We start from the raw sequence: 23,535 nt of genomic DNA, 5'->3' as shown, positions 1-23,535 counted from the left end.
TGACGGACAGAGGGAGCCGGGCCAGGATACAGTCACTGTGTCCGCCCAAGTGAGACCCCTCTGACCCTTAGGCCAGTCCGCTACGGACCACAGTGCCTAGGCTGCTGACCCTTCTGCAGGGCGCACAGCCCTCACCATGGAGCCCCGGAGCCCCTGGCTCAGGGGAGACTTTGGTTTTGCACCGTGATAGGCAGGCAAACTGCCAGGTAATGTCTCAGTGATTGTGAATAAAGCCTTTGTTGGCCTGGGCTCCTTGGCAGTCAGTCCCAGGGCCAGACCCTAGCCCATCCTTGTTCTCAGGAAGAGGGGACACATTTGGCATCCGTTTCCTAAGAACTCCTGTGGTTAAACTGTTCACATGTAAAAGATGGAGGTGGAATGATGAGCCTGTTAATAAACATACCCCTAATCACCCAGTTCTACATGACTATCCCTCTCCTCCCTCCCATGGCTCAGGCTCTGGGCCCATTACCTTCTGAATTTTCGGTTGCATGCGGGAGGGGCAGGGGGGCAGCTGGTTGAGGGCACTGGTGATCTCAAGGGTTTCCACAGCAGCCAGGGCGTTGCAGATGGCTTTGACAGACTGCACCACCCTGTCGGCCTTGAGGGGGAAGTCCACCTGTGGGAGGCGGCAGTGAGGCTGGTGGGCTAGCGCGCTCAGCCCCTGGCCCCCACGGGGTTGGAGGAACAGGTGGGGAAGAGCAGGGGCTCATGATGCTCAGGGGTGACCAGAGGGGTCCATGCGTTGTCTTCAAACACCCACCTTTGGCCAACACTCACTCCTACCGAGTCACGTGGGCTGTGCGTGGGTTCCCCAATTCTTTCGGCCATCCTTCCTGAACCTCCTTTGGTTCACAGCCTCCCACTGTCAGCTATAGTCTACTTACACTACATACACCCATACAGAGTCTTTCCTCAGAGACATCCAATTTAAATAAAATAAATCTGCAGGGAATGGCAAGCAGGCCAGAGACCACACAGGCCCCACTTGCCTGCACAGCCTGGTTTCCCACACTACCACCTGGACTTCCCAGGCGGACCTCATTGCCGGACCACAGACACGCCAGGCCCCCATGCCCCCCTCTGCGCTGTGGCTCCTGCCCTTTTCTCACCAGGAATTCCCTCGCCTGCCTTGCCCTGATTACTTGCATACATTCAAATCAAGGGCCAGGCTTAAATCAAACTCTTTCCCACAGGTTTCACTGACCAGTCCCCTCTCCATAATTCCCCAAGAGCCCTTGATCAACTTGTCGCTGTTTTGTCTCCTAGCAGCTTTCTGGTATGGCATTTTTCTAACAGGAATACAAGTTCCCTGAAGGCTAAGACAATTCTTATGGCTTCTCTCTCCCCAGCGACCACTAGCACAGGGCCAGACCTGCCCAGAAAAGATGTTCGGAGAACTTCCCCATCATCAAAGTAAATGTTCAAGCAGAGGATCCTGGAGCAGGGATTCTGGCGGCCGGTGAGTAGAGGGCTGAACTACATATAAGGCTGAAGTCCCCAGAAGGGAAGAGGCCATGGCCACTGTCCACTGGGTCACTGAGAGGGGGATGGCTTTTGAAGGGCACTACCTGATTTTCTTTAGCTTCATGACATTTGGGGCAAATACTGCCATCACGGTTTTGAGGCTTAAAGCTCCCTGTGGGTCCACGTGAGGGGTATCTGGCCCTTCCCTATCTTTGGGACCCACCACCTGCAGATGGGTTTCCACCTGTAACACCAGCGCATAGAACCTGTCAAACCGGAGGGTCCTGAGCATTACAAACAGGATGCCCGCTCCAGTGCACGTTTGAAAGCAGCTGGGGTGACCACTCTATGTCTCTGAGCTTTGGAGACACCCTACTCCAGAGAGAGAGATCAGGGCATGACCCTGACCTTCCTATACGGAGGAGCAGGGCCCTCTACACAGTCCTGCTTTGTCTGTGAGCCAGGAGAATAAAAGGGGTGCTTGGTTGACAGCTGTTCTGTGTCTAGTCCACAGCCCCTTCGAGCTGGCTGATCTCAGGAGGACTAGGGGAGAGGAGGAGGCTTGGACCTTGGGCAGCTGGGCCAGAGCCGGGATTTGTACTCACATCAGCTAGCAGGAAGGCATCCACCTCGTTGTGGTAAGTGTCAAACAGAAGACTCAGGGCCTGCCTGGGGAGTTGGGGAAGGGGGAAATCACAGGAGAGGTCAGGACAGACCCAGTGTCCTGGGAGACCCATTCTCTCCCTCCCTCTCCACAGCTCAGGAATCAGCCTCTGATTTAAAGGGTTCCCACTCTTTCTCTCTGTCCCATGAAGGCTGAAGGACAGTGAGTCCTTTCTGCCTGTCATCTCTCACCTGGAGAATGATGGCAAAGTACTAGAGGGAAAAGATGTAACTCACGTTGGAGTGGGGGGGGGTCTTCACCTGTAAGACTCTTGGGCCCCACCCCAACACATGAATCCTGGGTCCTGGCAGAAAAGTGAGCAGGGGCATCTGCTGGGGTCCCCTCACGGCTCCCGCCTGGTGCATGCCCAAGATGGCACACGCTCTCACCTGCTGATGGTCTGTTTGACTGGCCTCTCTTGTAGATGGATGAGGTAGTTCATAGTGGAGGGGCTCTGGTCATCATCCACCTGGGTAGGAAGTACCCTATTCAGAGGCGTGGTGCTTTCATGCCAGCCCAACATTCCTACCCCACTCCCACTAGATCCGCTCCTTATCGCCCTCTGCCTACTCCACTTCCCCCATTCCTGGGCAGCCATCAACCTCCCCGGGCACGAACCGTCCGGGCCAGGTCATTGCGCACGGCTTTCTGCTCCAGCAGCTGTAGGCGAATGTCAATGTCAAACTTGCGGCAGTATTGAATGTGCTCATGGCTGCCCAGGGCGTGCTTGCTGGTGGGGGAGGGGGACAAGATCGTTAGCATCCTGGGGACACGGTGGCATGGCATCCTCAGCTTTGAGCAGAGAGAAACAGGAGGAAGGGGGAGGGGGTAGTATGTGTAGTACACCCCCTTACCTTGGTCCTGGGATACGTCATGGGAGAATGAGAGACAGAAACAAGTTGATCCAAAGGGAATCCACCTGATACGCTTAACCCTTGATCTGTATAAACACCGAGTTCCCTAGGTTATATCCTAGGGATCATTATCATTGGTTCCCACCAGAGGTGTGAACTTCTGGAGGGAGCAAGGAACAGAGAGACTTCTTGGGGGGCTACGTTGAAACCCCATTCTCCTAGCTTCGGTGTACAGGACATGTAGAAGTCCAGCCCGTGCTCGGGCTCGGGTGTGGAGCTCAGTGAGTGACGCCGACCCCACACTGCGGTCCCTAGTCTCCCACCCACTACCATTACTGACCAGGGTGCCGAGGCCACCAAGCAACCCACCCAGATCCCAGGTCTGTTATCCCCAAGCGCCTCAAAGGCTGCTTCTCCTCTCCCTCCGTGGGTCCTGTCTGTGAATGACAATGTCAAACTTTCTGACAAGCACCCACCTGCGTGCCATTCCCACTGCTCGAGCAGCCACAGGGGAGACTCCCGCTGCCCCCCAGGTTTCAGAGAAGGGATCCTAGGGAGGCCTTCCACGACCCGGCTTCTCCTCCCTCCCAATCACAGCCCGGTCAGGAAGGAAACCCAGAGGGGGCAGAGGGAGTCCACCTGCAGGTCAGCACGGCAGGCCTGGGCCAGCTCCCAGTAGCTGGGTAACAGAAGCCGGAAAGAGACTTCCTTCCTCAGCAGAACTGGGAGTCTAGGCCAGAAATGGAGGGGAGGGGAGAGAAGCAAAGACGAGCGTCGGTGCAGAAGCTGACAGAGGTGCACAGGTCTGGGTCCAGCTAGGACTTGAGGGGTTTCTGTACATCCCGAGGGGCCAAGCCTCTGATCTAGGCCCCAGCTGCTAAGACTGAACTGCAGTCAAAAGCTGGGGATGGCTCTGTTGGCAGCGCTCTGGGAAGAAGGAAGAGTGTGTGGGGCGGGGGGAGGTGGCAGGAAACCTAACCCTCCCCTGAGACTGTCTCAAGGTTCTTATCTGAGAGCCGCCTGCATCCTGGACCCACCACTCCTTCAGCATCAGCCCCTCCCTGCTAGGCAAGGGTAGGAAAGCACAGGGCTTCCTTGGGAGTTAATAGCTTTCTGAAGTCCCCAGAGGGTCCCTTCCACCCCTACCCAAGGCAGCTGTCTTGTGCTCAGGGGTTTGGACTTTTCTGTTGGGTGGGAGGGAAGAGAAGAGCCTCAATAAGCATGGGGGACAGGGATGCAGGTCCCGTGGGGACTTGCTTGCCCTCTGTGGAAGACCTCCTGTGTGCATTCAAGTTAGAGGGGAGGGGCATGACCCCACTCCCACTGACCCTGTTCCACCTGCTCCTGATGCTTCTGGACCCATCCCGGTCCTGCAAGAAACAAGCACCTGGCAGCTGACCTATCACCTCTGGACTCGGAGCTGACGGACTAGGGGAGCCGCAGGGCACATGACAGTGCCCATCTGATCCAGACCCCCATGTATTCCACTTTGGACCAGTCCCTCCTGACAATATTTATTGATTGCTCATTGGGTCACCCTCAGATTTAATCCTCACTACATTTTAGGGAAGAAAAGAGGCTCAGGGTTTCACAACTGGAAAGCGGCAAGCCAGGACCCAAACCACCTGTATTGGGGTGTCCCTGTCCCCTCGGTGCTCTCTGCCAAGAGACCCAGAGTCCGGGGCCCCTTATTTTCCCGGAGGAAAGCAGGTACACATGGAACATGTTAGAATGGTGCTCCCCAGAGTTGTGCCATGCGGGACCCTGCCCCTCTTCTCTCCCTCAGCTTTCTGGTGGAAGGCATAAAGCCAGAAAGGACCCGCAATATCCCTTAGACTCAAGAGACCAGCCAAGGACTGCTCAAGCCACAGGTGAACCATCCTTGCACCTAGACCTGGAGGTAAGAGAAAGAGCAAGTGGTCTAGTACTCAGCAGGCACTCCTAAGAACCGAGATACAGGCCGCTCCACGGCCCGCTTCCTCTCAGTGGCCAAGGGTAGTGGGTAGGGCAAGTGAAAGCTTGGGGGTGGGGGAAGCAGACCTCTAACCTTCATCTGCTGTCCTCCGGCTGGTTCTACAGCCTGCCACACAGCTGCACCCCTGAGGGGTGAACTCCCCTCCTGCCCCAGCACTCCAGAGCCCCAGGGCAAGTGGGACAGGGACCGCAGCAGCTGGGCCACATCAGACCTTCCAGACGGGCTGGTTGCTGCAGAGGGCACTGGGTGGAGAGGAGCTGGAGGCCAGCCCTTGGTGAGGAGGGCACATGCTGGGGGAAAGGCTGGCTGGCGGGGAAATAGAGAGGAATGGGCAATAAGATTGCTCCTCTAGGTTCCACAGCGGCACGTCTGCCCAGTCCTCCTGGCCTTGAAGACTAGTCCAGGGGCAGAAGAAACAACCCCACACAGCTCCCCACCTCCACACACACAGCCCTCCACATGCAGATATGACCTAGTCTTCGCCTAATCCCTGCTCCAAGCTCTTTCCACAGCAGATTTGGCTCAGGAAGCTGGCCAACCCTGCTGGAAGACAGAGCTCCTGGGGAAGCTGCAACGTGGCTGAGAGTGTGTCCAGAAAGCAGCAGTCCTGCCTGTGGGATTGGGGTGGGGCTGCCAGCCTAGGCCTGGAGCCCAGGGCCACCCCTGTGCAGCCCCCTCCCACTGCTGCTGCCTACCCGGCTTGTCCCGCCAGCTCACTCACTTCTGCAGGAACTCCTCGAGCCCACAGGGCTTCAGCACGAAGTCACCCACGTCTACATCCCTCAGTTCGTCATGGGTGTAGCACAGTGTCTGGTAGATGAGCAGGTCTACAGTGGAGGAGCCTGTAAGGGATGGGGCGGCGGAAGCCATGGTGGGGGGCAGTGGGGCCGGCGGGGCTCAGCGTCCCCACCCTGATCCCCCATTCCTGGCTAAGTGTTCACCAGCATAAGCACCAACCAGATCAACAGGCAAACACAGCGCTTGGAGGTGAGAAAGGTGATCAGGGCCCTAAAAACTGGCCCCAAAGGAGCTTCCCCGCTCACTGAGCTATAAGGTAGGGTGGGAATTGTAGCCAAAGGATCCTGCAATCCAAAACAGTCATCCCTGCCCACCTCAAGGGACGCTCACCCCTTCCCCCGCTAACTTACAGTTGCAGGTAAAAGTGAGAGGCTCCCTCAGGCTGTCACACAACACAGTCACCTTCAGGTTGACCTCGTCCCCAAGGTGCTCTGGGCTTGGGGTCACTGCACTCCAGACACAGCCAGTGAGGGTGTAGTCTTGGATGTCACAGCCAGATCGAAGGCTGTACAGGAAGAGAGGGAGAAGGACCCTCGCTGTGCCTTCGGGAGAGGGCACTCCACCGGTGTCCTGCACGGACCCTCCCCACTGGGGCCCGGGGGCCAGCTCTGTCCCCGCTCAGCCCCACAGGCCAGGAGGGGGCAGTGGGAAGGCAGCACTGAGAAACCATTCTCTGGACACAGTTGCCACGGTTGCAAAAAGTTTCCCAACAGTAGGAATAGTTCTAAAATGACAAAGCTTTCCATGCTTAGTTCAGTGGAAAAATTTTCTGAATCCATTTCCTTTCTTTTAGCTCCAGATAACACTCTTATCTCCAGCTGGGATGCATTTGCGCATCAGGGCAGCTGGGCCTGAAGCAACTGGGATTGTCTGTCAGATCCAGGTTTCAGGGATTTTGTCAAAAATGCGAAACTTCCAAGATTTCACAAACACCTGCTATAGGATGCATCCCACACCTATGAACTGAGATTTATTAAATGTGGTTCTTTGTCCTTCCTAGAGAAAGTTCTGGAAGGGGTGACCCTCCTCCCCAACTCCCACAACCTTTCCCAAGCCCCCATTCTGTAACTCTTACATATCCAGCATGTGGCAAAACGCAGCAACTTCCTCATCTCTCTCCTCTGAGACCTCAAACAACTCATGGCCATTGGTGACGGCGTGGGGCCGGGAGCCCATCTTTAAGAGAAGAGCATCTGACTCAGTGCCTTTTCCCTCCTGACCTCCCCTTTCCCACGGGCTGTCCCCAGATCTAAATTCTTAAACTCTAAGGGTCATAACTTTCTAGGCATTCAACATTGGGTGAAAGGGGTTACAAGAAAATAGAAGAAATCCAGAAATATGTATCGATCTGCTGTCCTAGGAGAACAAGAGCCAGGTTGAAAAAGAGAACTCAAGAGCCTCAACTGAGTCTGGAAACCCAGGTGAGATGGAGCCGAGCGCAGCCACACCTCCTTCCCGAGGGGCCAGGTGCAATAAGCTCCATCCGGCAGGCGGGCAGTGTGCAGCTTCCTGGTGGATCCTCCCAGAGGCACGCAGGCAGCTAGCAGGCAACTGTTTTTCCCCACTGCTGAGGCCAGGGTAAGTGTTTGCCCAAACAGTCCCCAGGGCAGCCGGGCCCTGGGTGAAGGCCTCAGCAGTCACATAAGCCCTCAGGACCCAGAGCAGAGAAACCGAGAGCCCGCAGACGGAGGTGATGATTCAGATACACATGCCTTCCCGGTCAATGCTATTTGAGGAAGAAAGTATCAAAGGAGAGCTCTGCGCAGGAGAGAACCTGGTAGAAGGCTTATTAGCTCCTTCTGGCTCTGGAGTCTTCTGGTTCTGAACAGCTGAAATGTCAGGGGACCTGCCTGGGCCCCTGCTTCCTGTCCAAGAAAATGCGTGTGGTGGTGGGGATTCTCTCAGACAAGACCTCCAACTGTTGCCCACTGAAGAGATGTCCGGTCACCCCTGAGGAGTTTCAAAGCAGCCCTCAGACTAGGCCGGCAGCCCAGGGGAGGAGGAAGTAGGCGGGTAGCTGGTGCATGACAGGTTTCTGCCTGACAGGCCTGCCCAGAGCTGCTAGGGGAGGCCACCCCCAGGGAATAAAGTTGCAGCTCGGATGGAGGGCCGAGCTGCATCCGGTAAAGGCCGCTGGTGCCAACAGCTGCTTCCGGGTAGTAGGCAATGCCTCACCTCTCAGCCTCCCCCGGGCTAGTCTCCTGCCCTCCCTGCCCTCCAGCACAAAGCAGCAACCGAGCTCTTCATTTGACCATCCAGATTGTTTCCTCTGAGTGACCCCTCTCTCTTTAGGCGTGCTCCTTGGGGTGAGCATGGAGGGGGCACAGAGAGGGGAGGGCAGCAGTGAGGCCAGTTGGCATGTGAGGCCCTGGCTCTGCCAAGTTCGTGCCTGTGTCCCAGTCAAAACAATAGTACCACTGTCAGCAATTAACCCACAGAAGTGAGAGTGAGGGAGCGATAGAGACAGAAAGAGGAGGGGAAAGTGGGGGTGGGGGAACAGTGACTACTGAAGGCCATTTTCATGCCCTTTCAGTGCCACTCACTGGCTGCACACAGACACAAATGGCACTTACGTTCGCCCTGCTGGCAGGCCCTGCTGGCACTGCCCGATGCTGGCTGGGGGCGTCTGCCAGGCAGAGGCTGCCAGTGGGGGTACCAGGCTGGCATTTGGAGCCAACCAGTTCCAGAGCTGGCTCCGCAGGCCCAGGATAAGGAGGGTCCCTCCGGCTGGAAGCCCGGCGAAGGCGGGGTGGTGGTACAGGCTGAGGACCCAAAGGGCCCCCGCTCCTGGTGGGATGAGCCCCCACCCCGAAGTGAGGCAGGGCCAGCCAAGGCCGCATTTCCAGCCTAAGAACCGGCAAGCGCTCTTTGCATTGCCCGAGCTTCTTCAAGGCGACTCTGGCCCACGCTCCTTCTCAGAACTCTGAAGACACGCGGGATGGGGCAGGGGGCGGGGAGGGAGTGGTGGGAAGCGGGAGAGAGAGGGAACGACAGAGGTGACCACCTACCCGAGTGGCTGGGGAACAGGCCCAGCTCTGTGTCAGGAACTCGGAGCTGGGAACAGGAATTTCTGTCCCTATAAATAGCGGGAGCAGCCCCACCTCTCAGAGCAGGGCCTTTAAAAAGCCCGGAGCTCCAGCGCTGTGACATCCCCGGAGCTGATTCTGCTTTGGGGGACTCTCAGCAGAAGCACAGGAAGGAAGGAAGGACCACGTGGGCTTTTGCAGAATCCTGAAGGATCCCCATCACTGGGACACGAGGTGGGAAAGCCCCAGAGTGGCTTAGACAATGGATAAGGAGGAAACAGGGATGGAATGAGGTGGAGTGCTATTACTACACAAGTCATCAGCCAGGGGGTGCCTCCTGCCTCCTGGGGCCAGGGTTTCCAGGGCTCAAGGAGGAAACACAATGTGGCCTCCGGGTCCCACCCAGGGAGAGGCTGCTGATACTCTTTCAAGCCAGAAAAACGACCAAAGGTGCTCTGGACCCCACCCCGTGCTTCTGTGTAGATACTTTGCTATTTTATACTGTGTACTGATACAAGTAAAATTATGATTGTCACACTGCACAGTTCTTCTAAATGTTTTCACTGTGAAAAGAGCTGAAATGGTGGTGATGGTTGCACAACAATGTGAATTTGTACTTAATGCCGCTGAACGGTGTTACTTAGAATTGGTTAGGATGGTAATTTTTATGTTATGTATATCTTACCGCAACAAGAGAGACAGAGTGGGAGACAGACAGAGAGACAGACACAGCATGAGATGGGCTAGAACGAGGGAGCTTCGGAACAAGGGACACCAGGGCTGTGCCTGGGTCCCTGAGGCAGGGTCGCTGAGGGATCTGGGCCGTAGTCTGCAGCAGGCCTGAGTTTCAGTAAGCACTAAACAGGTTAATATTGATTGAGCCTCATCCCAACGCAGCACTTTTTGGCAGAGCAGAAAAGTCAGCAGGAGCAACTCGCTCTAGTCCACAAGGCCATTCAACCACAGTCAGCAATGAACCCCCACCCCAGGCCAGTCTTTGTATCATGAAGCCGGCACACATGAGGAATTGGAGTTGCAAAACAACTGTCCCCAGGAGGGCCATTTGGCCAAAATACACAACATTCTGCCCTGAAAAGGAGCCATTTCCCTAGTGGGGTCCCTTTTCCTCCACACCACCAGGGCCTGGGGGCCTCACGGCCAGCACACAGGGGCGGAAAGGACTAAAGGGTGAGTAGATTTGGGCTTGGAATAGCAGAGAAGTGGGACTACTCTTCTTGTTTCTAAGAGCATGGGGGGTGGGGGGGAGAGAGACACAGTAAGGTCCTCACCGGAGCGGCAGAAATCCGGCGGTTCTTGCCAGGTGTAACATTGTTTCGATTGGCGTAGCGGGAGGTGTAGGTGCGGGGGGGCACCTGAGGGGGCATAGTCTTGCTTCGGGCCACAGGTTTTCCAGGAGTGTCCTTGCTGAAGTCCAGGTGCCCCCGGCCCTCCTTCCAGACCCTGGTGGCATCCCACAGTGTGTCTGCATCATAGGTTGACTTCAAGTTAAGCCGAGTAATTGCATCATTGATACCATCATAGTCCACAGACCCAAGTAGGCGCCCTGGACCCCCACCTCCTGGCTCCTCTTCCTCTTCCAGAATCCGATGCCCCAGCAGTTTGCCTGGAGGTTGTTCAACCAAAGAAAGTGTGTTGATGTCATTGGGTTGGGAGATCTTGGAAGATGAAGGGGACCCCTTTCTGGGAGGCAGTGGAGGGGTATCCCAGATAGAGACTCGGGGAGGCAGAGGAGGTGGGGACAGCTTCTTGGAAGAGCCATCTATATCCCCCAATCCTGGAGACAACGAGGGTCCCCCATCTGAGCCATCAAAAATGTAGAGACAGTCTCCAGCCAAGGAGCCTTTGGGCCAGGGATCTGGGCCAGGCTGGCAGCCCTGGGAGGTAGAGTGGTTGGGCAGCCCTTCCTGTGGGGACAGCGAGTTGTAACTGAGGGTAGGGTCGGAGCCAGAAAGCCCACGCAAGAGCTTGAGGTCCTTCTGCCCTCCTGCAGGCTTGCTGTAGAAGTCGAGGACGGGCTCATCCCAGCTGATGAGAGAGGGGGCTGTGTTCTGCTTGGCTCTGCTTTCCTCCTTGTCCCGCCGGAGCCGGGACAGGGCATCGTACTCCATCTGCAAGGCTTCAGCCATGGCCAGCTCTTTGCGGCTGATGCCCACCGACTCCAGGGACTTCCAGTGTTCCCCACTGCCCCGAGTCGAAGACATGGTGAGGAAGGGGGCTGGAGGAGACAGGAAGTGTCCTACTTCCCGCCAACGTCAGGCCTGCAGAGCTGCGGCATGGTATCTGGGCACCTGCAGGCGAGAGGCAAAAATATCGATCGACTCAGTCAGAAAAAGAGATGTATTAATAATCTCACTTAGGTGACATCACCTGGGCCACTGCCTGTGTCTTGAGTGCCTGTGACAGATGGAGAGACACTGAAAGATGGAGGAAAAAAGAGACACCAAGACAACTTTATTCATTTATCTATGACATCCACCCACCCTCTCATTCATCTGTACACCTCTCCATGTCTGATCCTCAACTCCCATCCTCAACTCTCTCACGTGTGCCCCGAGGCATAAAGGAGGCACCTTGCGTCAGTCAAGTGTGGAGATGGAAATGAGGACAGCCTTCATACACCGCTGGTGGTGAATGTAAAATGGGACAACCAATTTGGGGAACAGGCAGCTTCTTGAAAAGGTAAACATCCACCTACCATGTGACTCAACCATCCCACTCCTAGTTACTTACCAAGTAAAATGAAAGTGTATGTCCATGCAAAGACCTGTGCACCAATATTCCCAGCAGCCCTATTTGTAATACCCCAAGACGGGAAACCACCCAAATGTCTGTCCATCAGCAGGTGAATGGACCAAACAAAGTGATATGGCCACAGAACTGCCTATACTACCCAGCAACAGAAATGAATTATTGACACACGGAATAACACAGACAGATCTCAAAATACCTACGCAGAGTGAAAGAAGGCAGACTAGTAAGAATATGTAGGACTCCATTTATAAAAAATTCTGGAAAATGAAAACTAATCTAAAGCAACAGCAAGCACACCAGTGGTTATTTGGAAAAGGGTGGCAAGAGAGATGGATCACAAAGGAACACAAGGAAACTTTGGGGAGAATGCCTATGTTCATTATCTTGATTGCAGTCATGGTTTCACAGGTATACATTTGTGTCAAAACTTATCAAACTTTAAACTTTAAATATGTACAGTTTATTGTATGTCAATTGTGCTTCAGTAAGGTTGTACATGAAAAGGACAACAGAGCTCTGTGAAAGAGACCGTATCAGTACTCAGACTTCACTAAGATCCTCCCCAAATACACAAACATGGGCAGTACAACAAAGCTTGCCAACAGGTGAGACTCAGCCACCTGGTGGATTACAGGTGTGCCAAAATATCGATTCCCGTCGGCCCTCAGGAAGCTACCTGAAGGCGCCACCCCAGACCCAACACCTCTGGCTACAGGCAGCCCCCTTCATTTACTCCATTTACATCCTTTTCTTTAGAAGCCATGACATGAAAAAGTCACAATGGTGGTAAAAGGAAATGTAAACAGAACAAATGGTTGTAATGACAAGGTTAGCCTGGCCTGAGAACCCTGGCTGCACATTAGAAACACCAGGGGACTTAATAAAAATAATGATACCCATGTACTTTCTGGAGATTCTGATTCATTGGTTTGCAGTAGGGCAGTGGTATTTTTTAAAACTCCCCAGGAGATTCTAGTATGTCGCCAAAACTGACCTATGTGTACAGCCGTGTTTCAGACGAGGCTGGGAGAGGTGAGTGTGAAGTAGTCAATTCTGACCCTTTGTACCAGCAGCCGGGAAGTTCAAGATTCCATCAAACGATCAAAAATTGTTCATTCTATTATACTGCTGTACCCAGTGGGTAACAAACCTATGAAGTATGTTCTTCTTCACGATTAGGAAGTTGGGAACATCCATTGGAAAAGGGTTCAGATAGATTTTTGGGTGGCAGGTTCCATCAGATTGAAAATGAGTTAGGACAAGAATATCCCTTAACCTGAGGTGCCCACCGGGGCCCTGTTGCATCCACCAGGCACAGATGAAGAACCCTGACCTGCTTCAGTGAACCTCTGGGAATAATTTCCCAAAGATAGAACCGCCCAAGCCCAGCCTCAGGGCGGACAAGGTACTCTCTGCTGATTTCAACATCTTCTTACACATTATCCGCAGAGAGTAAGAGGGAGTCTTGCTACCTGAAATTTAAAGGAATTAGATAAGCAGTTAGAAATACGCAGAACTTAGCTAATCAGAGCTCAGGAACTGATCAAGAGAAAGAGGTCCTCGTGTTTTAGAGAGGAGACACTAGATAAAGGTTCCAAGAGGGGCGGAGCTGAAGCCCTTTCATCCAGGGAATGACTGTGACTGTGCTTTCAGCCCTGAGCTGGGACAAGCAGAGTATCACGGTTTGCCTTCACGGGGCACCACGGTGAAGAGGAAACCCCAAGGCCACTGGAAATAATCTCTCCCCATTTCCTGCCTCTCCTCCCACTGACTTACCCACATTGGTGTTCGGGCTCCCTCCCTGCCTTTTGGTCTTGGGGGAAGCAGACACCGCCTCCTGCTGAGGTTCAACCCTCCTGTGCTCTTGCCCCCAGGATGGCCTCCAGGATAGAGCACCGCTGACTTTCCCTTCCCTCTCCTGCGTCTTCACCTCTTCTCCTTATCTGGAGCTCTCTCCTCAGCATATAACATGTTCAAGCTTCCTGCAGCCTTAAGAAGAAAGAGAAACAAAACAAAACCCTGCCCCCCAAGCACGTTCTCTTGACTTGTCCTCCAGCTAATGCCCTCTCTGTTCTCCTTTCCCTCCCCGGCTAAACTGTACTAGAGCAGATGACACAGGAGGGTCCCCAGTTCTCCCTTCCCATTTATTCTTCAATTCACTGTACTCTGGCTTCTGCCCTCAGCACCCCCACGAAGAGCCGCCCCAGCGACAATGCCTGGGCCGCCCAATCCCACAGGCATTTCTATTTGCCTCCACATGGCTGTGCCGTTTGGCTCTACGGATCATCCCTTTCTTCCTAAACCCTGGACCCGCTGGTTTCCATGACACTATTTTTTCTTATTTTCCGCCTCCTTCTTTGTCCACCTCTGAAATGTGGGTGACGACTCAGGGTTCCGTTCTCAGCCCTCTGTGAGCACCAAGCCCTCTGTGTGGCCAGTCACACCTGCTCCCGTCTCCTGGTCATTCCGCTCGGATAAAAGGATTCCAAATGTGTTATCTCTCCCCTCAAGTTGATATGCCCATCGTATCTCAAACCCCAAATGCCCAAAATGAACCATCTCCTTCCTCCTTCCTTCCCCCAGCGGCTCCCCACCTGGGTGAACAGCCTCCCAATCACCAGATGAGAAGCCAGCAGTCACCTGGATTCCTCCCCCCCCTCAGCTCCCCCACCACCAAGGCCTTCTCCTCTTCAATACTTCCTTCCATTCCAGCCTCTGGCGCCCTAACTGAGGCCCTTGCTTCTCCCACAGGCCTGTGACAGTCGCCTTTAACAGCTCTCCCTCCTCCCCACCTTTGAGGCGTCTCCACAGAGCAGCCAGAGGGCTCTTTCCAAAGCATAAATCTGACCACCTCACTGTAACCCCTTCAAAGATTCTCTGCTGGCTTCCCTTACAAGGCCTTCATCACCAGCCTCCACGTCCCTCTCATCTCCAGCCATTCATTACCTTATATCAGTACCTCTGTGATTTCGCTCAATGGCTTCCTCCTCCTGGGCACACCCTTCCCAGCACTCTTTGCCCAGGAGACTCTAACTCACCCTCCTCAGACTTCGCTCGGACAGCAGGTTCTTCAGGAAGCCTTCCCGGTGCCCCAGGATTGGACTAAGGGCCCCTTCTTTCTGCTCCCAATAGCAACCTATGCATATCTCAAACATAATCTTAAAATATTTTATTCAGAATTAAATGTGTATGGATCTGTCACTTCCCATTAAGTGCCTTGAGCTCCAAATTCACCTCATTTCCATTGAGAAACATGTACTTGAACTGAGATTAAGGACAGACCTTTCTGTTGGTGAGAATCTTTAGACACAGAGATGGGTCATCAGGACGCAAGAGGTCCTTAGGGTCCTTCAAACCCAGGACTGGGTTTCAACTCACTGGGCCAGGTTTGACATCTGTAAGGGCAGGTGGGTGGATGGACAGGACCATCACATACAGTGCCTTCCGGCTCTGGTATGCTCTGATTCTGACCTATTAATGCCCACCAGTCAAAGTTCTCAGAGGACTCCAAAGTCCTATCCCAGGGCCAGGGCCTGAGCCTGCAAAGAAAGAGAAGAATGGCTGGAGGGTGATCAACAGGCTCAGCTCCTGAGGCTCTTCCCAGACTGGAGTTAAGAGGAGTAAAGCCAAGCTACCCCTCTCTACCCACTGTCCCCCTGGCTCACTGGCAGGACACCACCAGACTGTCACTCATGCAGAGAAGGAATCCCAGCTCACTGACAGATCTTATGCCCTGCGCCACACTGGCAGCTGCTCCTTCCAAAAGGCTCAGTGCCCTGCTCCCTCTGAAGCTGAGGGATCCCTGGTGAGGAAGCAGGACAGGCGGCATCCCCCGCAGGACCGGGAGGACCACCCTTTAGAGCAGAGCGATGGTTCTGAGCAGCAGCCAGCCACAGAGGAAGTCCAGAGAGGGAAGGAGGGAAGGCAGGAGCAACAAGCCCCGACAGCCTGGAGCTGGATCGAGCTGGCTTCCTTTAAGAACTCAAGACTGGATTTAATTCTCACTTTCCAGGACAGGCCGGGATCCACAAAGTATTTTGGGCATCAGAGTCTCCCATTTCCTGCCTCCCCCTATATCCCACCCCAGTCCAGTTCCCTCCCTGCCAGCCTCTGATGATTTGACAAATTAGGAATTGTTCCATTCGTTCAGTTCTCAAGGGCTACAAGGGTTCTGTAAAAAAGGAGAAATCCACCTAGGTCCCAGCAAAGAGGTGGCATGGAAGAGGGCCTGGGTCTTTGCTATTCAGCAGCTCCTCCAGGGAGAGATGGCTGGGGCCAGTACTGCTGTGTCACACAACTGCAGGGAGCACCCACACATTGCATTGTGTGAGTGACGCCCTCTGACCACAGCAGAGAGAACCTTGTCAATGGCCCCGGATCTGTGCACCTTGGTGGCTTTGGCTAGTGCTCTTCTAGGATGGCTTTCTCAGAGAGCAGAAGGAAATCATCTGCAAAGTCATGTTCTGCCAGTTTCCTTTCACCATGCGTGCACTGAGTTCCCATTTCCCCACATTCGTGTGCTCTTTCTCTGCTTAACCATTTGGAAGTACGATGCGAACACTTCACCTCTAAATACTTGAGCCTGAATCTCTGGAGAACTAGGACATTCTCCCACATAAACACAATGCCATTAGCACTCCCTCTAAATTTAATGTTGACATAATAATAGCGTCTAATACATAGTCGACATTTGAATATTCACAATTGTCATCTGGGATGTTTTCAAACGTACAAATTCCTAGCCCCTCTCCTGGAGCGTCTGATTCAGAGCAGTGAGTCTCTGGACTCTGCATGTTTCAAAGTTCCTCAGTGATTCAGATGCGCAACCAGGTTTGACTCTGCCAACTAGGGTTTCAGAGCTCCCAGGAAGATATGGGGGAAGAGATCCCCAAAAAGCACCAAGTGGGCAGCTGGTGAAGAGGGCATGTTTATGGCCGAGCAGGTCAGTACCAGGGTCTAAGCAGCACCAGGCACCAAACTCAATCCACACAGCTGCCAACACACGGCTGGAGGAGAGGAAGCAGGGTCAGGGCAGAGCCACACAATGGTTCCGAGTCAAAGGGTGGAGAGAACAGGGAGGGCACTCCCTCCCGGGGAGCTGTGCCAGTGGGAGGGGCCCCAGGGGCCAGCAGTGATTCCGGCTGTGGGTGGAGAGGGCTTCCTGCTGTCTTCCCGGAGGGCACCGTTATCTGGACTGCTCTACATGGGACAGCCTAATGGGTCTGTGTCATCTTCACCCACATCCTGAGCCACAGAATTAGATCCCAGCAGGTATTGAGTACCATCTACGTGCCAGGGGCCATGCTAGACCTAGAAGTATTCAGATTAGTACGGCACAATTTCAAGAGTTCCAATCTAGCAAAGGTGATAGACATATCCACAAATAACTCAATCCCCCCCCTTTGGAGCACAAAGTGGGGAACCCTTGAATGTATCAGCCCATGTTTACTAGGCAGGGAAAATGAAGAGCTATCAAGCAAGGTGGTGAAAAATAGGGAGGGTCTCAAGCCCCCAGCCTTGGGCATCCCATCTCTTAATAGTTTTTATTGAGGGAAGACAACTCAGTTCTAGGACTGCCCTAGGAAGGGACCTTCAGCCCCTCCTCAAGGGTCTAGGGGTTGGAGACCATAAGGACTTACACCCTTTGACTTCCACAGTTTTCTCTTCAGAGAGGACCACTGCCCCTACCAAGCCCCGAAGCCCACACTCACACCCAAAATCCCACTGGATTTGCAGCCAGGGACCCATCCCCCACACCTCACTGCACACACCTGGTACCCTGCTCCCCCTCCCCCTCCCCCCAGCAGCTCCAATAGGGAAGGTCAGCAGGCCCTGTACCGGGGGCTGGAGTCCTCCAGCAGGGAGGTTTATCACAAAGAACAAGCAGGCTAGCTCCTGCCTCACACAGATGTGCCCCTGACCCCTGCTTCCATATTTGGCACAGGGGGAAGGGATCGACGAAATAGGGGAAGGGGATAAAGAGGTACAAACATCCAATTGTAAGATAAATTAGTCACAGGGATGAAAGTACAGCAGAGGAAATATAGTCGATAATATTGGACTATCTTTGTATGTGGACAGAAGGCAATTATAATCATTGTGGTGAACGTTTAGTAATGTACATAATTGTCGAATCAGTGTTATATACCTGAAACCAATGTAATATTGTACATCAACTGTATCTTGGTTTTTAAAAAACCTATAGGTTTTATTAGCTTTATAAGCTTTATGGATGTCATGCCCATCACTGAAACACACTCATCTCCAGGGTCTGTCTCTTACCTGACCTAGGTAAGAGTCCCTGTGTGTGGCTCTCACCTAGTTCCCAATGTGGGGAGACAGAAAATGACTGCTTTTGTTTTTTTCCCATTCATAAAGACCCTCTCCAATGTCCTCTTAGCCAAATTCAAGCAGCTCCACAGGTTCAGTCTTTGCATTGCTACTTCACTGTCCACCTCTCGATTCCCTGGGCTTTCCACTGTGGGTGTGAGAGTTAGTAGAGGGCTCTCTGGTTTGAGGAGAGCAGAGGGACAGGTGCTAGGAGACCAGGTGACATGGTTAAATAGAGTTGAGTTTGCATTCAGAGCATCCCCGGTCCCGACTCTGAAACCATTTGCACAGTTGGTTCTGTTCACACACAGACAGAATCCCTGGAGGCCACGGCTCCTACCACCCACCCTGTAAATTCGGGATCTGAGCATGAAGAATGACAACGATGGAAGAGATGAGACAGCTCGTGGCTCCTGTCAAGACTTTCCTTCCTAGAGTGGGTGATTAGATGGCCGGGCCAGTGGCCAGGCACTGAATGGAACCTTTGGCAAAGACGAAAGAAAGGTCTTGGCAGTGTGTGGATGCCCAGCCCAGGAGCCATCCCTGGAGCTGAGCAGCCCTAACTAACCTCTCTCTGTCTGGCCCACACGTCCTGCGTTCTGCCCGCAGCCACCACAGCCCTAAGAACTGGCCTGGCCAGGTTCCCTGCAAGAATCATTCTTCCAGCTTCCTCAGCCCTCCGGAGAAAGGCAGTGGCACAGGATAGCAGGGAGAAGAGGAGCGCCTTAGATGACGTGCCCACACCGATCTGGGCCTCCCGCCGAGGGGACTCCCTGTTTACGGACGACGTTCACATCTGCCCACCCCACATCAGAAAACAGCCTCAACACTTCCACACGGTCCCATCTAGGAAACCCGGGTCTCTCCGAAGGTACTGTAGACCCCACGGAGCATAAAGGAAGCCCCTCTGGAAGGTGGACATGGGAAAATGGGTGGAGTGGGGATGGGACAAAGCAGCCCACTCGGTCCTTGCCTCTCCCACCTTTTCTCCCCTCCTCAGCTTTGCCTCTTGCACTGCTTCCTGCAAACTGACAGCCCGTGCAAGGCCCAGACTGACGCCTCTGCGTCCTCTCCCTGAACCCACGGTCCAGTTTCCCCTGCCTGTGCCCTTTGGAATCCGGTTCCCCAGGATTCCTGCGTAGGCTGGGAAAACTCCCTGGAGGAAGCCAGCCCATTAAGCAGAATCCAGAAAGCAGGTCACAGCTGCTCCCATCCAGCTGAGGCACCAAAGCCAGGACAGAACATACAAGAGGCTCTGCTTTGCCTGGGGGACTCACCGGAAGGAGGGGACGAGAGGCAGCGGTATCCGCCTCACTGTCCGGCCTGTGGCCCCAGGTCCTCACGCGCTGGGCAGGGCCGACCCATCAGTCTGCAAGGAGCAAGGAGAAGCACCTCAAGTTATGGTCCCAGCTCATGGCAAGAGGATGGAGGTGTATCTCGGGGTGACACCGACCCACATGAGAGCACCAAACCATGCCAGAGGCCACCCCCCACGACTTCTTTGCCACAGAGCATTGCTTTGATTTTTAGGGACCGTCTCCAAGTCACTTAATTATAACAATTCTTCGGTTGTTTTCTGACAGTGCCTTTCCTGGACATCTGAAAGGGTCTCTCGCTACTCCATGGCAGCGTCCTCCTGTCTGTTAGAGAGGAGTGAGCGAGGCCCACCAAAGGTCAGCGACTTTGCCCGAGGTCTCACGCTGGAGACACGGCAGAGCCGGGAAGGGTCCACAGACCCCTTGCCGCGAGGTCATCACATGGTGCCAACACTCAGAGACAACCTCGGCCCCACGCCTGCGCTCTCCCCTGACAAGGACACCACAGGGGAACTGGTCCCCAGAAGGATCCCACACAGAGACCGCAGTGCCGTGCTGGTACTGCCTGTGGGAAGGGAGGGGGCGGCCGGGCAGGGACATGCTGTGTGGACTGTTGGCAGCTGACAGCCACCTGCTCGGCTCCGAGGAGGGTGGAAGGAAGTCGAGCAGAAGGGTGAGCCAGCCCCTACCCCATGGCAGGGCGAGCTTGGTGCCCTGCTCCTGTCAGGGAGGCTCAGCACCGCCCACACTCCCTACCCACTGTCCCTAAAGCAGCAGTCCAGGCATGTGGTCTGATAATAAAGAATACCTTTGATTAATGCTAACTCCCCGAGTCAAGACAGTCTATAATCCTTCTCAGGGACCCCAAGTCATGGTGATCACGTCAATCACAGACCCCCACACCATCCCCTACATATCCACCACACACGCACTGCTTACCCCACACCCACTCCCTTCCCTGTGCACACCCCTATACCCTTGAGACCCCTCCCACCCCACACACACCCATACACCCCACACACTCCATGCACACCCTTACCCCTCCCCCCCACCTCCGTACCCAGCATACGTCCCACAGCCCCACACCTGACAAAGTGCCCTGTCCTCTCCCCCATATCTTCCCAGACACCCTACACCCCCACCACCTACACCCTTCTTATACACTCCCTCATCAGCTCCCTAAGGACAGGAGACAAGAGGAAGCTGGCCTCGATACCATAGGTCACAATCTCAGTGTCACTGGTAAAGAAGTCTGAGAAAAGCAGATGGAAGGCTGAACCCGGAAAGACTTCTCAGCTCCAGGGGCAGCTCTGGTCTTCCCAAGCAGGCGCTTCCCTGTCCACATTCCAGCGTGCTGCGGGCAGGCCCAGGCCGCCAGAGCACCAGGGAACAAGAATGCTGGGAAAGGGACCCCAGGCTGAAAAGCCCAGGAGGGCTTTGCCCCAAGGCCACCTAGTTGCTGGCAGGCCCCAGGGGTGGCCAGTTGTTTCCTAAATCAGGGCAAAGTGGAGAAGCCCTGGGGTCCCCACAGACCAGGGTGGGGAAAAGGGGAGCCAGCTCTCAAGCAGACCCCATCTTTTAGCCCAGAAAACACACACACACAACCACCACCACCAAACATCTCTTACTAACTTACACAGGAGTGTTAGAAGCCAGGGTGTTATTTCCCCCCAGGGTCCTTTGCATTTAAAAAGCAGAGTCTGAGAAGAGGGGTGCCCAACCCAGCCAATTCTGGAAGTGGTAGGGGAAATTTCCAGTGGCCTGGGAAAAATCCATCGAAGAGTAGGCAGGGTGCCTCTCCATGGCCTCCTCTGGTCTCTGCTCCCGAGCCCCAAGAATCTCCCGGCCCTCTCTCCAGAACGCAGTGCTGCCTGCCAGGCAGTAGGTCACGGATCCCTCCAATTCCCAGCCTGGTCTACTGTGAGCCCAGCCTGACCCAGGCGGCCACCAGGCTGTCCCCAATTGTCACGCAGTTCCACTCCCCTCCCCTGGCAGCAGGCCGGAAGGACATCCTGCTGGGGGCCAGCCAAGGACACTGACCCAGGGAAGATCTTACTCAGGCCAAAGGAGAAGTCCCACTTGGGATGCAGGGCCCTGAGAGGGCACTGAGCACCCAGAGCCTCCCAGAGATGGCCTCAGAATCTCCAAACCACAGGGAAGGGGACTCCTGGCTGGGGGAACCGGGAAGGGGCAGCAGGCAGGGGTCCTGATGGTGCCAGATGGCAGGGTACCCGCACCAGGTCTCCCACACCAGCCTGGCCACCCCTCCCGCTGCCCTGGTGGTAGGTCCAGAGTCCTCAGCCCCACTCACCTGCGTGGACTGGCACCTGGTGTGGCTCCCCATGCCCTGGTCCCTGTCCCACCTGACTCTCAGGGTCTCCAAAGCCAGGTGCTGCTGAAGGCGCCTTCTCTTTCTCCTGCTTTCTCTCTCCTCTTTCCACTATAACTCAAGATCCTTGGAAGCCTTCGCAGGCCAACCCTTTCCATCTCTCCTTACTTCTTTTACTCCCACTGTCTCCTTAACACTCTGATGTTGTGTGTGTGACATGAAAGATTAAAATGGTCGCCCTGGCATCTGGGACAGAAGAACTACACATTCACTTTGATGGTGTTGAAACAACCATTTTGCATCTCCATGCATGGATGGGTCTAGAAGACTTATTTTCTAAGTAGGAAGTGACGTAGCAGGTGGGGGAGTAGAGCAAGGAATCATGTCAGTTCCGTTTGGCATTGCTCTGACATGCCCTGATGCTTTTCTTTCTCTTAAGCCCCAGTATGTACAGGAAGGTCCCAAGGGAGACAGAGGGCTCCTAAGACAGAGCCCAAGTCTATACCCAGCGGAGAGGCCACAGAGAAGAGAGGTGGACCAGCTGCCCACCTGGCATAGTGTAGCCCACTCACATCCCATCAGCCTCCATGGGTCCCTGGCCCATGTGACCTTCCCTCAGGGTATACCAGGGTAGCAATAGTCAGAGGCCATTCTCAGAAGGGATTAGCTGGTATTGTTTGCAGCTGGATAGACACAGACAGGGTTTCAGCACATGCACAGGCACATCGAGGCTAACCTCCCATAGACACCTTGCTAGATACCTTTATGATGTATGTCAACACCACCACGAAGTCTGTCAATTACTACCTTCAGGGATATGTCCACTGTCCTGATGGTCATAAGAGTATCACACTTTGTTTTGGTGAAAGGGAAAGACAAGGGAGAGGTGGGGAGAAGCCAGGTGAAAATGAGCAGCACAGAAATGGAAGGAAACAGGCCTCGTTTCCCTCTGGTATTTTGTGGCAGGTATTGTCTTGTTGAAGCTTCACAACAATCTTTAAATGTGGATATTATTATCCTTATTCAACGGATGAGGAAACTAGAAAACAGGAAAGGGATTGAGTAACTTGCCCAAGGCCACACAACCAGTAAGGATGGAATCAACATTTAAGCTGAAACTTGTCTGAGGCTGAAATTCAGTCTTTTCCCCATCCTGCCATGGAGACCCAGGCACATCACCTTCTACCAGCTGATATTGGTGATTATTCTGGTACACCTCAAAACACTTCTTCACCCTCCCGAGGCACTCAAAAAGCAAGCAAATAAATACAAAAGCGGGAAAAAAACGGCCCACAGTTTTGCAGAAAGAGGGGAGAAATGATTTGTCTGAAGTCACATAGCTGGTCAGTGGCAGCAGGGGGACTAGAAGCAGGTCCCAGGCTCCCACTCCAGTGCTCTTTCCAGATGGAGCCACACCAGCCTATCGTGCCCATTCTCACAGTCCTCCAGGGAAGGAAATCCCCCAGCCTTCCTCTTCTAGTTGCTCTCAAAGGCGCCCATCCTTTCCAAGCTTGGATTACTTTAAGTGGAATACCCTATAGAAAACACATATCGGGCATCAAAAAATTATTTCTTCCTCTTGCCTGAACAATGGAAACAGCCTCCTAAAGTGAAATACCCTATAGAAAACACATATCGGGCATCAAAAAATTATTTCTTCCTCTTGCCTGAACAATGGAAACAGCCTCCTACCTAGTCTATGTCTCCTGCTGACCTCCCCATGGCCAGGATAGCCCTGCAGCGTAACTCCCATGTCACTCTTCTTAGGAAAAGGTTTCTGTCTCTCCCTGTTCTTATCAGATACTCAGGACTCCCCACCCTGAGTCCCAGCCCAGTCTCCTGCATGCCCCCCAAATGCTGATGGTCATTAACTGTCCCCAAGGCCTCAAGTTTCCCCACAAACCTCTACTCACACCAGGGCCTTCTGGAATACTCTCTGGCTTGCCCTCTACAAATGCCTGCTCTTCCACTCAGAGCCTTCTCTCGTCTCCTGTGACTGAAAGT

The 23,535-nt window shown here is 54.0% G+C and overlaps 1 protein-coding gene across 6 annotated transcripts in view; it reads right to left on the bottom strand.

Annotated features, from left to right (window-relative positions):
- PIK3C2B (phosphatidylinositol-4-phosphate 3-kinase catalytic subunit type 2 beta) overlaps positions 1-23,535 on the bottom strand; it is a 59,548-nt gene that overhangs the window by 28,716 nt on the left and 7,297 nt on the right. For 2 of the 6 annotated variants that reach the window (XR_005029704.2, XM_036909672.2), the window contains exons 2-10: positions 19,164-19,255; positions 10,074-11,093; positions 6,834-6,934; positions 6,109-6,263; positions 5,682-5,802; positions 2,750-2,861; positions 2,521-2,600; positions 2,073-2,136; positions 473-619 (exon numbers count right to left, since the gene is read on the bottom strand). Coding sequence is in view for 5 of the 6 variants with exons in the window: in XM_036909672.2 (XP_036765567.2) it covers positions 473-619; positions 2,073-2,136; positions 2,521-2,600; positions 2,750-2,861; positions 5,682-5,802; positions 6,109-6,263; positions 6,834-6,934; positions 10,074-11,006 (1,713 nt within the window). In the remaining variant the exon portion in view is untranslated. Of the gene's footprint in view, positions 1-472; positions 620-2,072; positions 2,137-2,520; positions 2,601-2,749; positions 2,862-5,681; positions 5,803-6,108; positions 6,264-6,833; positions 6,935-8,331; positions 8,682-10,073; positions 11,094-13,332; positions 13,554-19,163; positions 19,256-23,535 lie in introns of those variants that run through there. The other 4 variants (XM_057508082.1, XM_036909673.2, XM_057508083.1 and 1 more) reach the window with 4 other exon arrangements.

The sequence above is a fragment of the Manis pentadactyla genome, chromosome 9 (genome assembly GCF_030020395.1).
Source record: "Manis pentadactyla isolate mManPen7 chromosome 9, mManPen7.hap1, whole genome shotgun sequence".
Taxonomy (NCBI): domain Eukaryota; kingdom Metazoa; phylum Chordata; class Mammalia; order Pholidota; family Manidae; genus Manis; species Manis pentadactyla.
This window is presented reverse-complemented; position numbering and strand designations above follow the sequence as displayed.